At 34.0% G+C, this 13,168-nt stretch overlaps 2 protein-coding genes across 14 annotated transcripts in view; one reads left to right on the top strand and one right to left on the bottom strand.

The window, feature by feature from the left end:
* The window catches only part of LOC111060104 (meiotic recombination protein SPO11), a 74,337-nt gene extending 65,484 nt beyond the window's left edge, over positions 1 to 8,853 (top strand). For 4 of the 9 annotated variants that reach the window (XM_039423866.1, XM_039423864.1, XM_022347748.2 and 1 more), the window contains exon 9: positions 8,365 to 8,644. In XM_039423866.1, coding sequence (XP_039279800.1) covers positions 8,365 to 8,484 — 120 coding nt within the window. In that variant the 3' untranslated portion in view covers positions 8,485 to 8,644. Of the gene's footprint in view, positions 1 to 8,364 lie in introns of all 9 variants that reach the window. The other 5 variants (XM_039423868.1, XM_039423862.1, XM_039423869.1 and 2 more) reach the window with 5 other exon arrangements.
* Positions 8,854 to 9,014: 161 nt separating this feature from the next.
* The window catches only part of LOC111060105, a 47,341-nt gene continuing 43,187 nt past the window's right edge, over positions 9,015 to 13,168 (bottom strand). For 4 of the 5 annotated variants that reach the window (XM_039423860.1, XM_039423857.1, XM_039423858.1 and 1 more), the window contains exons 3-5: positions 12,196 to 12,331; positions 10,980 to 11,072; positions 9,015 to 10,246 (exon numbers count right to left, since the gene is read on the bottom strand). In XM_039423860.1, the coding sequence (XP_039279794.1) occupies positions 9,884 to 10,246; positions 10,980 to 11,072; positions 12,196 to 12,331 (592 nt within the window). In that variant the 3' untranslated portion in view covers positions 9,015 to 9,883. The remainder of the gene's footprint in view (positions 10,247 to 10,979; positions 11,073 to 12,195; positions 12,332 to 13,168) is intronic. The other variant, XM_039423861.1, reaches the window with a different exon arrangement.

Raw genomic sequence — 13,168 nt, 5'->3', positions numbered from 1 at the left:
GCACAGTGCTTGGCTCGTTTCATGAACTTTATGGATTTGGGCTCATACAATTCTGTATTGAATTCTAATGGTCGTACTTTAGACTTGGTTTTAAGTACTTTCCCCCTCACAGTTCAACATATGGATGTTTCTCTTGTTAATGAAGACAATCATCATCCAGCTCTTAATATATGCTTTCCCACATTGTCATCGTCATTTGTTGAAAATATTGATGATTTGAAGGAATACTATGATTTCAAGAGGGGAGATTATTATGGATTATATTGTCATATTAGGGATGCAGATTGGGATTCATTGTATTCTTGTGCTGACGTTGATGGGGCGGTTGATGTTCTTTATACCAACATTTTCAACGCTCTTGATGAGTGTATACCTAAATGGAAGAAATCAGGAGTGAAGAGTAAATATCCTTACTGGTTTACACCCGAGATCATTAATGACATAAAACAAAAGAATAAATGCTCCCGAAAAAGGAAATTTTCAAGGTATCATGATGAGTTGTTCAAAAAATTGAGAGCTGAAATAAAATTGAACATTCAAAATGCCCATCGTGCACACTTAGATGAAGTGGAGTCTCAGATGAAAGGCAATGTTGAATCATTTTGGAAATTTGTCAATAGCAAGCGCTGCAATAGTTTTTCAGAAGAGGCAATGAAGCTGAATGATGTGTCATATTTTGGTAGGGATATTCCCAGTGCATTTGCTGAGTACTTTGCTTCTGTATATGTCACTGACCCTCCTTGTCCGAATATTGATACAGTGTACTGCAGTAATAATGGTGGCTGCTTTTTCAACTTGTCCTCGGTCTCCATTGAAGAGATTTCTGCAGCAATTGTGGAGTTGAAGCCAAGAGCATCGATGGGGCCGGATGGTTTACCACCATTTATGATTAAGGGCTGTGCCACATTGCTGTTGGAACCATTGAAGTTCATCTTTGACATTTCATTGAGGCTTGGCGTTTTTCCATCTAGGTGGAAGATGGCCCTTGTCACCCCAATTTTTAAGAGTGGGAATAGGTATCTGATTACTAATTACAGATCAATATCATTATTGAATGTACTAGCTAAGGTTTTTGGAAAGGTTATATACAGGAATATATTCAATCATGTCCATCCTCTGATTTGTAGAGAGCAACATGGTTTCTTGCCCAAAAAGTCAACTGTAACCAATCTGATGGGGTTTACTAGCACTGTATCATCTGCTTTGGAGCAGGGTGGCTCAGTGGATGTGGTGTATAGTGATATGTCCAAGGCTTTTGACAGGGTCAATCATGGTATACTATTGAAAAAGTTGGCAAATTTTGGTTTTGGTAGGAATATGTTGTCCTTTGTTAGAAGCTACCTTGTTGAGAGGATACAATATGTATCGGTGCATGGTACTGATTCTTTTCATTTCAAGAATGGATCAGGGGTGCCCAGGGCTCAAATCTTGGGCCCTTGTACTTCTTGCTATTTTTTGTTAATGATTTGCCTCATGCGATCAAGAATTCTCACTGCTTAATGTTTGCAGATGATGTGAAGGTATTTAAGGTAATACACACCACTCAAGACTGTGAATCTTTGCAGGAGGATGTAGATAGGTTGCATGCATGGTGCACAGAAAATGGCTTACTGCTGAATGTTGATAAGTGTAGTGTTGTCACCTTTACTCATAGGCGAAATGAGCTGATTAACTTTGCTTACAATGTAGGTAACTGTCAGCTGCCTCGTAAACTGGAAATTAAGGATCTAGGAGTTTATTTTCATTCTTCCTTGAAATTCAATTTCCATGTCGAAAAAATTGTCAACAAGGCTAGTTGTTTGTCTAAGTCTGGGCTTTGTAATAAGAACCTGCAGGGACTTTAGGTGAAGAGACTCTTTTGTGCCTGTATAAGTCACTTGTCAGAAGTGTGCTGGAGTATGGAGCTCCTATTTGGAATCCATACTCTGGGGGTCTAATTCAGGACTTGATTGATTGATTGATTGAGTACTTTATTTATGTAGATTACAATATATACTGGCTTATACACTTATATATAATAGCTTACAATACAGCAAAATTATAGATGAATTTACATAATATAGACTAAGAAAATAATTATTGAACTGTATATGATATGAAAAGTAATTTGTAATATAATAACTATAGATAATTATATTGTTATGCATCTATATAAATTGGCGGAGCTTTGGACATATCAATTTCCATTCTTCGGAAAGAATATTAAAAATAGGACTTGGAGAGGGTACAGAAGAGATTTTTGGGACACTTGTTCTATAAGAGATTTAGTGTCCCGTGTCCTATTGGTTTTCCTAGCAGAGAGCTATACATAATCTTCAATATTGATCCTCTCTGTGTAAGACGTTCTGTGATTGATCTGGTGTTCTTGCACAAGCTGTTGAATGGTTCAGTTGATACACCCGAGCTGTTGGCCCAGATCAATATCTATGTATCTCCAATAGCACGGAGATCTTCATTCTCATTCAGAGTAAATTATAGCAGATCATTGAGTGGTTTTTTTGCTCCAATGAATCGGCTGCCCAGCCTGTTCAATACGGTTGCCGACAGAATTGACTTATTTCACCTTTCTGGGAGTCGGTTTCGTCGTGAAGTTAGAGAGGCCCTACTGGATGAAAGGGAGTGTGGGAGAGTTGAACTGTCGTTCATCCATAGAGTCTGAGAGAATTAATCTTATTCCCAAGTATTATTTCATTTCACTCATTTTTCATTTTAGTATTTGGTGCAGAACTTAAGATTGTATAATCACTTGATGTAATTGCATTTTATATTATGTAATATTACATTTTTTCTCGATTGAAATCGAATCTTCAATTCGAGATCTATAAAACTTGATAGTAAATATCAGAGTAATTGATATGCGGACAACTTTTTAACTGAGAATTTATCGTAGATAATTGTGTTGCACATTCCATGGTATCACTGAAACTGAGTAACAGAATTAACAGATAAATAGATCATTATAAATATAGAGGATATATACATTTAAAATAACAGTTTCGAAATAAAGTTTTATTGAAAACAAATGTAAAATGTAAATTCTAAACTTGTGATTTGCAATTTTTTGGAATTTAATATCGGTGACGTGTCCGTAGCGTCGACACTGGTTTTGAGGTGGGGCTTTACTCTGTACTTGTTAGGCTCTCTCTAAAAAATGGTGGCTGGCTATGTGTTCTGGTTTTGTGTTCTCTGAATATTTTTCTGTTTAAGTGAATTTTTAATGTTTTAAATTGAGTTTTGAACAGTTTTATGGTGTTCTAATTCTGTATAAAATTGTTTTGTGTGTTTACAAGCCTATAGCCATTGTTTTTCAACTATATAAATGGATAAGTATTCAGCTTGTAATGATGTTAGATGCTTAAGTGTGTGAGGTATTGTTTTGTGGATTTGTGTTGTATATTGCCAAATTCTTCTGAAGATTATAAGTTGGTTTGCTCTGAAAACTGGATTTCTCATTCATAGGCGATAGATCCATTCATAGTTTATCAAGAATCTACCATTTTGGAGCCGATAACTTCCTGTAGGTTAATAGGTGTGAAATGCTATCCAACCTATTTAGGAGAAATTGGTAGCACGGCAATTAATGTATTTATAATCATCATCATAAATGTTTCTACATTTAATTTCTTATTTCCAATATTAATTTGTTTAGTTGTACTTCAAATTTTCTTTAATTATTTAAGTATTATTTCATTTCACTCATTTTTCATTTTAGTATTTGGTGCAGAACTTAAGATTGTTTAATCACTTGATGTAATTGCATTTTATATTAATGTATTTATAATCATAATCATAAATGTTTCTACATTTAATTTCTTATTTCCAATATTAATTTGTTTAGTTGTACTTCAAATTTTCTTTGTTTTTCAAACGATTAATGTAATGGAAGCAAAATGGATAATTGATCTGTTGCTTCCACATATTCTTGTTTTCAATAAATAAATAAATAACCTCCTCTAATACAAGGTCGCGGCGAGAGAGAATTGGCAACGTTGCAGATCCGTCTTAATGAGTCAAGGCATTTTTGACAGATATTTGGTCACTATTGTGAGTAGTGTTACATGTAATGAATAAGTGAAATGCCTGATAAGTGTGTCCCGGTACACCGGGATGTACCAACAATTACGAATCTGCGGTGAAAAAGGAGGGTTACATGCAGATATTTGGATTTCCCAAAGAGGAAAAACATTGTAGTGAGTGGATACGGGCCATTCCTCGCTCAAAATTTAATTGGAATTCTTCTCAAAGAGCTTATGTTTGCATTAAACATTTTTATAAGACGGATTTAGTGTGGAGTGAAAAATTTAAAAATAGTGATGGTGACTTTATTATGAAAGAAAACTGAAAAAGGAAGAAGAGGAAAGATTGAAACGAGTAGAAGAAGAGGATAAAATCTGTGACTATACTACTTTTTCAGAAGCTCTTTCAACTAAAATTAAAGGTACTGTTATTAAGTGTTCCTCATTCAAAACTGAAACTAGCTGCCTTGTTTATTCATTAGATGCAAATAATATTCCTAATGTTAGTTTTTGTATAAGTATTAATAATGATTTAAGAGTGGAGACCCATATTAATTGAGGGTTAATTCCTAACAAAACTTTTGTGCATAAGGAAAGTAATCACTTAATGATTGTAAATTAAGCCACTGGAGTCAGTTATTTCATTTAATTAATTTCTGTAGAGATTATAGAAAATCATGCAAAGACAAAGACAGTCTCCTTAGCAACATTCTTGAAAACATTGAGTTATTAGTAAAAAAATTGGAAGAAGGTGTTAATGATAATATAAATAATAAGCATGTGCCGGTAGCAACTACCAAAACACTGAAACATTGGCGTGATCAGATCAGTCTTCTTTTTCCAAAAAAGCCAAAATACAGAGTGGGTGAAAAGTCCGAGAACAGCTTGATATCCCATACACAAAGGTAATTTCACGGTGAGTGTGATTGGGGATCCTATTCAAATTGAAAGAACTACTTTACTATGACTTTAAAAATCTGGTCCGCTATCTTGGATCCACCATATTAAATGCAACTTTATTTCGGTTTTCGCCATTCAGCTTGTCTTGAAATTCCGTATCGAAATCATGTATCGCATGACCACCTTCCTATTTAAAAAAAAAATGAAGTTGCATTTAATATGGCGGATCCAAGATGACGGACCAGATTTTTAAAGTCATAGTAAAGTAGTATTTTCAATTTGAGTAGGATCCCCAATCACACCCACCGTCAAATTACCTTTGTGTATGAGATATTAAGCCGTTCTCGGACTTTTCATCCACTCTGTATAATAAAGACACAGTTTCGATAGTTTTTTTGATATACATGCAATCAGTTTAATACTATAAGACTGATAGCATATTACTTCTACCTCATCCGAGATATTTGCAAAAACTGTGTGTTTCATTTAATATTTCACCAAATAACAACAATGAGTTTAGTAATTTTTTAAAACAACATTGTAAAAGATCTCGAAGGTGATAAAAAGATTGTTTGCTCTTCAAATTGATGAAGTTCATATTAAGGGGAGTCTTGATTACAAAAATGGCTGTATTTTTGGTGTTGCTAATAATGATACTTCTCAGCCCGCTAAAACTATACTTACATTCTTAATTAGTTCATGTTTTGGAAACTTTAAAGAAGTGGTAAGGCTAGTCCCCACGAAGAAATTAAATGGATTTTTTTTACTGATACAGCTAAAAATGTAATTAGTCAAATTGTTGATAGCGGTTTAAAGTTACTGTGTATAATTAGTGATAACAATCGTGTTAACAGAATTATGTTTAAAGAACTAACAAAAATTCACCATCAAGCCATTATTTTAATGTTTAAGGTAATGGACACAACATGTTTTATTGTTTGATAGTGTGTATATTTTGAAATGCATTAGGAACAATTGGATCAATCTTAAATACACCAACAAATCATTTACAGTGCCTGTTTGGGACAATTTGCTAAGTTTAAAACCAGTGGAGGAGGGAGAAAATCAAGTTTCAGAAAAATAAAATGGAACAACTGAAGTCAAATTCTCAGACATCAGAGATTTGTAGGAGTCAGAACGCAACATGTTGCTCAAGTCAACACCTCAACTTAATTACAAAACTGTTCCAAATTCATTTGAAAGGCAGAATGTCAAGTTGTTAATTAACGTATTCAATGAAATTACAGCATTGCGTTGAGCATTGAGAAAAAATAAGTCGGAAAGCACTGCTTTCTTTGTAGATGTAATTTTGAAATGGTGGTCTATAAAAAAACTAGTGCTATTAGTTAGTGATAGTTTAAATGTGAATTTTGAGGATGTTTGTCACTGTGGACAAAAATATATGAAATTAGCAGAAGCTGTTATTTGTAAAATGTCAAACATTCTAATAAACAATTATTACACCAAAAGGCATAATGATGCACTTGTTATCAGAAAGTCAAACAAAATAAAATTGTCAACACTCCTGTAGTGAAAGAACCTTTCAACAAACAGGACAGACAGGAGAAGTAAAGAACGGGATGGAGAAAAATTTAAGGTTGGACCGAACATTTTTTCTAATTAAATAATATATGTTTGTTATTAATAATAACTAATGTAATTTTCTCCTCTTGGCAGTAGGCCTATTGTTTGTTCCGATCACATTGGTATGCAATCCACTGTAGAATAACAAAGCCAATGACTCAGAGAGTAGAGCTATGAGGTTTTCTAATGAGAGATGTTCTGAGAGTCTATCGGCCGGCCGGTGAGGAGTGGGGATTGCGACGTTGTCACATTGAAGGCTGCGGCCTTGGAGGCTATGCAATCTAAATTTGAAACATAAAAAAAAATAGTTAACACGCTTTATGACGGTAGAGTGTGACAAAGTAAAAATTAAGTTGGCCAACCTGAATGTGATTAGACAATTTATACACCGAATTGAATACACCTCTCATCGACAAGTCACCGTGGCTAAGGGGTAAAGAGTCTGCCTGCCACTCATTGAGTTTCGAATCTCAGCACGGTCCTATATTTTTTTTCTGAGAATTTTCAACTTAAATGAAAATTATCCATGTAATTTTGACAAAATAAATATTAGAAATTGATTAATAAATAGCTTATATTGAAAATAAAAACAACTAGAATAGTTGAATTATTAATTTATGAAGCTTTTTATAAATAAATAATAATACAAATATAAGAATATATAATTACAATTAATGTAAATATAGAACATCTAATTATATATTATATTAATTACTAATATTTATATAATTAATATTTGAATTAGATTGATTGATTTTTAATCAATTTTATTTTCAATTTAATTTAGGTTAGAAAATTTTAGGTTGAAAATAAAGAAAAATTAAAATTATATTGAATATTTTAAATTAATAGAATGTGAAAAATTAATAATCATTCTGCTTTTGTACATGAATAAGCTTATGATTAAACCTCTGACTGAAATATTGTAGGCCTTTTTGATGTTACTCATTTTTTACATTGAGAACCATTGATAATGGTTACTTTTCCTGTAGATGAGATATAAAGATGAGTTTGAAATAACTTTGAAATATCATAACTATGGTTATTCACATCAACTTATGAGCATTTTGGTGTGGAATGATTGCAACCTTCACCATAAGCAAAAAAATACTACAAAATTACACAGGCATACATTTGATGAACCATAGGACATTTTTACCACTAATTAATCACTTTTCAGATTCAATGGTAACAGTAGGAAAAATTTAATGTGTAATACGTGCGCAAAGTTCCTTTGCTGCACTCAAGAAACATTCCGCACTCGCCTATACGGCTCATGCATAAACGTTTCTCTCGGTGTAGCAAAGTGTCACTTTGCGCACTAGTTACATAAATAACTATTATCTATCAACACAAAATTCCTCTCATTTTAATGAACATATTAACATAAGAAGATGACATATCAACCTCGATACTGTTACTACATGTCATGCATCGAGAGAAGCTATGGAATTTCTAAGCCAGACCTTTTCTGGACGCCTCAATTCGTTGCGTGGAGATATGGAGTAGCCTACTGAAAAGATAATCTAGACTAGTTGAAAAATGAGTATGTAACAGCTATTCCAAATCCTCCATACTTCATTGCTCAACCCTGTGCAATTTCGATATATACTTCAAAGTTTGCCATTGTTTCTTTGCATTCATTTCATTGTTCTCGATTAATTTTGTCTTGATAATTTAATAATAATAATCATCTGTAGTTTATACATTTTTTTGTTTCTCAGTAATATCACTGATATATGCCATTTATTGCTTTATTTAAAAATTATGTAATTAATACAATTGAGTCTCTTATCTATTATATCATAGGATGGCATAGCTCTCTATTTAATAACTTACTATTTTCTCGTTGATTTATTTGCAGATAACGAAAATGTTCGAATCATCTTCAAAAGCAGAAATTGAAAGCCTCTATCATTTCTCCCCTTCATATTTGACTAATGTGTACCTGCTGAATAAGATACATAGCAACGAGTTTGTTTAACAATCCAGATGAAACTCAAATTTGATGTATTCAAACAAGATTTTTCTTAACAGTCGAAATGTATTATGAATGTCCTATCCAGAAGTGGACTATGATTTTCAAGTAGTTATTATTTCCTGGGTTCCACCTTGAACTGAAATAAAGGATTGATATACCAAAACATCTTGTTATACCAACATTAAATTATTCTATTGTTATTCTAGAAATGTGAATTCTCACAACAAACAATTCTGCTTCATGTTTTTTTTTAATAAGAGGTGCGTTCATAAAGTAAGGGCCGTTTAGTAACAGAAAACAATATACTCATAAGAAACAAATGTTATTGCCATATTTAGTTGCGTACGATCACTCATTACTTCTTTACATAATTACCGTTCACTTGTAAGCATTTTTTTGTACAGCTACACCAGCTTCTTTAACCTCAGTTCATAGAAGCTTGCCGCCTGAGAGTGGAACCAGTGACAACGGCGTTTTTGAGTCCCTCTTCGGTTTCAAAGCGTTGTCTACCGAGCCACTGTTTAAAATGCAAGAAGAGGAAGTAGTCGCTAGGTTCAAGGTCGGGACTGTAGAGTGGGTGGTCAAAAATTTCCCAACGAAAATCTTGAATTTTCTTAATGGTTTTGGCAGCAGTGTGAGGACGCGCGGTATCGTGGAGGAGAATTATGCCAGATGACAGTGATCCCGACCTTGCACCTAGCAACTACTTCCTCTTCTTGCATTTTAAACAGTGGCTCGGTGGACAACGCTTTGAAACCGAAGAGGGACTCAAAATGCCGTTGTCAACTGGTTCCACTCTCAGGCGGCAAGTTCGGGAAGGTTAAAGAAGCTAGGGCAGCGGTACGAAAAATGTTCACAAGTGAACGGCGATTATGTAGAGGAGTAAAGAAAGATTGTACCTAACTAAATATTAACTAATTTGTTTCTTATGAGTATATTTTTTTCTGTGACCAAATGGCTCTTACTTTATGAACGCGCCTCGTATAAAACATATAGAAAACATTTTCATGGTCATTTTTTAATTTATTTGTTTACTATATTTGAAACTAGGGTAGATGATAGTGGATAAATAGGAAAATATAAAATAGGATTATACCAAAACACTAAAAAGTATACTTTCAAGATCATTCTTTACTTCAATAATGTGATGCCTAGTTTTATAAAAGTCGAAAAATACTATTTTTAGAAGTGAAACTACAGATGGAATCATTTGCAGTAGCAGAAGTCTTCGGGGTGATTTACAGCATTCAATTAGGTTTTTTGTTGAATAATAATTATGAAGTGAAACTACTTGAATCTAGAATTCTAAATCAACTCTATTGAATCTCATTGTTGTCTATAATTAATGTGTTTTGAAAATGATCACTAGTTAGTTTCTATAAAATATAAAATGACGATGTTTTCACTTGGTTGGCGGGGGCGGGGGCGTTGTTGGTGGCATTGCGGCACAGTGGCAATACTCTGACTGAAGAACCTTTTGCCGACTGCCATCCTTCAAAATGACGGTCGTGTGCGTTGGAAAATTCACGGCCAGATGGAGAGCACCCCTTGAGAGAACAATGCTTTGAGTTTCTATGTTTGGAAGGTTCTTCTCAGTATACTTCTCGCTTTTTGGTCTTGACGATTTCCGATTAGATGATCTGGAAGAAGCTGAGTTGCTATTGCTTTTTTTAATGGACGAGTTTGCGGATGGCTCAGAAAGAGGTGGGGACCATTTTTTCCCTCTAAATTCCGGAATGTCAACTTCACATCTGGATAAGTTCTTCTGTAATTGGACAAACAAAAATACTTGTGAATCTGTAATGACAATAATGAATAATGAAAATGCTTTTGAAATTTTCAAGGAGCACAATTATCAACGTGGCCTCAAGTCCTTCCTTAACAATTGAATATTATAAATACATTATTTACAAGTTATCAGTGCCTCTTAGTCGGATTTACAATCAATTTTGAGTTCGATCCTTTCATCAGAGGGAATGTGATATTGTTTCCATACATTCTATTGTATTGCCTAATACTTGATTGTTGAATTCAGCACAAACTAGAAAAATATATAAGATTGAAGTATCGGTTTTTATATTCAATTTTAATCTGCAATATTAGGTCTGAAGCAAGTTGGACAATGAGCCAGTTCAGACATATCAACATTTTTAATACCTAACAAGTACCGGTAAACGAAACAATTTTTTTGTAGATTCTTATGACAAATAGTTCAAAGTATTTAATCTTAATAAGATCTATGGAAGAAATAACTCCAATTGAAACCCAAGAGTTCCTAGCAGTGACTACAAAAACCTCATGGCAATCGCTTCTCCATCTTGTATAAATAAGCACTGATGTGTAATTGCAGTACTTTGTTGAAACATTTTAATCTTTCACAATCAATGTTCCAAACACAAAAAAATCAAACTAGTTTAATTCATATTTTTATCTTTTTACTGTATTTCGTAAAAACATATTATGCAGTAATATGCTTTCTAATGTAATATTGTTTATACCATTTTGTTCGAGTCTTCCTTAGTCTTAGATGGTTTTACTGATACACTCTGACGAGGAGGCTCCCAAGGTATTCTTTCCTCTGGGATTTTCATCTAAAAAAACATTGACAAGCACTGAAATATAAATGGGAAATATTTGAAAGATACTATCAAATTAGTCCAGCTTAATAAAATAGATATAATCAGTTTTATTTTTTAATTTTCTAATGTGATTCTGCTTGTTTGTAGAGTAAGGGTTTCAACCCGTAGAATAATTCTGTATCAACTCATGAGTTGTGTTATCAAGTTATTTTTATTAAATAATAACAACTCAACACTATATTTATAAATCCCTATTACTTTCCCTCTTGTTCAATATAGTTTTTACTCCTACTTAGGCCTAATGCGATGTATACAGAATTTCGTCGCTCTCAATGTTGTGCTGATTCGTCATTAAGGTAGGCCTACCTTATTCTCACAAATTCCTATAATGCCAAGAAGTCTGCTCCAACTCATATACTATTAATTTGTGTATCATTGATGGTGCGGTATATCTTCTTCTTGAATAATCAGATCATTAAAGTCTGTCCAAGCAGCCGTGAGTCCCGAAGGATTAAGCTGACCATCGCTCCCCCACGCGCAGGCACACACGCCCTGCCTACCTGCGCTATTGAAACGTTCAAGAATGAACGAAGAACAATTCAATTGAAACCAATAGAATGCCTGTGCTAAAAATTACGTTTCTCTAACTGTTAAATTTTCTTAATTTGTACTCTAATTACTGAAATCTACATAACATTCCTTTCAAAATGAGTCCAAACACGATACATTTGTGACAACTCTAAGCTTTTAGAAAAGTCTTATTATAAGTAACCTATTCAGTATAAAACTGTTTAGAGTTGTCACAATTGTACCGTGTTTAGACTCATTTTGAAAGGAATAATTTTTAGAGTTTAGTAATTGGAGTACAAATTGAGTAGAGTTGACAGTGTTGGAAAAATGTATTTCTTAGCACAAGGTGATTCATATGCAGACCATCTTTTTACTCACACATACAAACGCGGACTACACTTTACTCACACACACAAACGCGGACTGCGCTTGTGTGTGTGAGTAGTGGTGGGTCGGCCTAATCCTTCAGAGCTCACGCCTTTTTGGACAGACTATACAATACTTAATTTGTTTTAAAAATGAAAAGAAGTTTTTTATCTTTGTATATTTTTAGTTGTTTGTTCACCTGTTGAGGAATCCTTTGTGGGCTACATCCATAGCAACGCTCTTTTCTACTGCAAGCTGGATTTAGTTTAGTAGTGGGTGAAACTCTCTGCAAACGATTCGGATGTGCTGCATAAATTCCAACTTTATTCGAAAAACTGTAATCATAATAATAATTGGAAAATGTTGAAGAGTGCTTCAATAGTGATAATAGGTAGGATGGGAATAATTTGGCAGATTTATCCCTTATATATTAAAAAAATAGACTATTCCTTGAACTATACAGTGATAATATTATAGACTAGCTGGTAACCCATGCTCCACAAGGGTCTAATTAAAAACTTGACAAACTGGACCTACTGAGATCTTGTTAAGTTTAAAATTTGCTTATAATGTAATAATAATAATAATAAGAGCTTCCAGTGAAAGAAAATATAATACAAAGTGATTATGTAATGGATATTGTCAGCTAATTTTCCCCATGAATGAAATCCGTCAGGGGGAGTTGGCTATAAATACAAAAGCATATAAGACAAAAATACATAAGACTGAAAGTAGAAGCACATTCTGTGATATATAAGTCCATTCAGTGGTAATTAAACTCTTGAACTAGAGAGTATCTGTAACTCCAAGCAGCCTTGCAATGCCCTCAGCTCATCCATCGATAGAACGCTCCTTCTCAGATAAATGCACCGGCTTTCCCGCAGCATCGGACATCTGGCAATGAAGTGCACCACATCTTCCTCCTCCTTTAGGTTGCACAGAGAGCAGAGCTTCACGTCCTGGTTGATTGCATACTTGTTGAGCTGGATAAGCTCTGTTCTAGCCTTCAGGAACCATTTAATCAGTGTGAAGTCTTGCGGCTCATGCATGTAGTTCCCACCATCCGCCAGGTCACGGTAGAAGGAGTAGCGCTCACTTCGCAGCAGCTTTGCCTTCCAATTATTACGGAATGTTTCCATAATTTTCTCGCCCATTTCATTGATGCTACAAGT

Source organism: Nilaparvata lugens, chromosome 3 (genome assembly GCF_014356525.2).
Source record: "Nilaparvata lugens isolate BPH chromosome 3, ASM1435652v1, whole genome shotgun sequence".
NCBI classification, from domain to species: domain Eukaryota; kingdom Metazoa; phylum Arthropoda; class Insecta; order Hemiptera; family Delphacidae; genus Nilaparvata; species Nilaparvata lugens.
The sequence above is the reverse complement of the archived record's forward strand: the minus strand, read 5'-3'. Positions and strand labels throughout refer to the sequence as shown.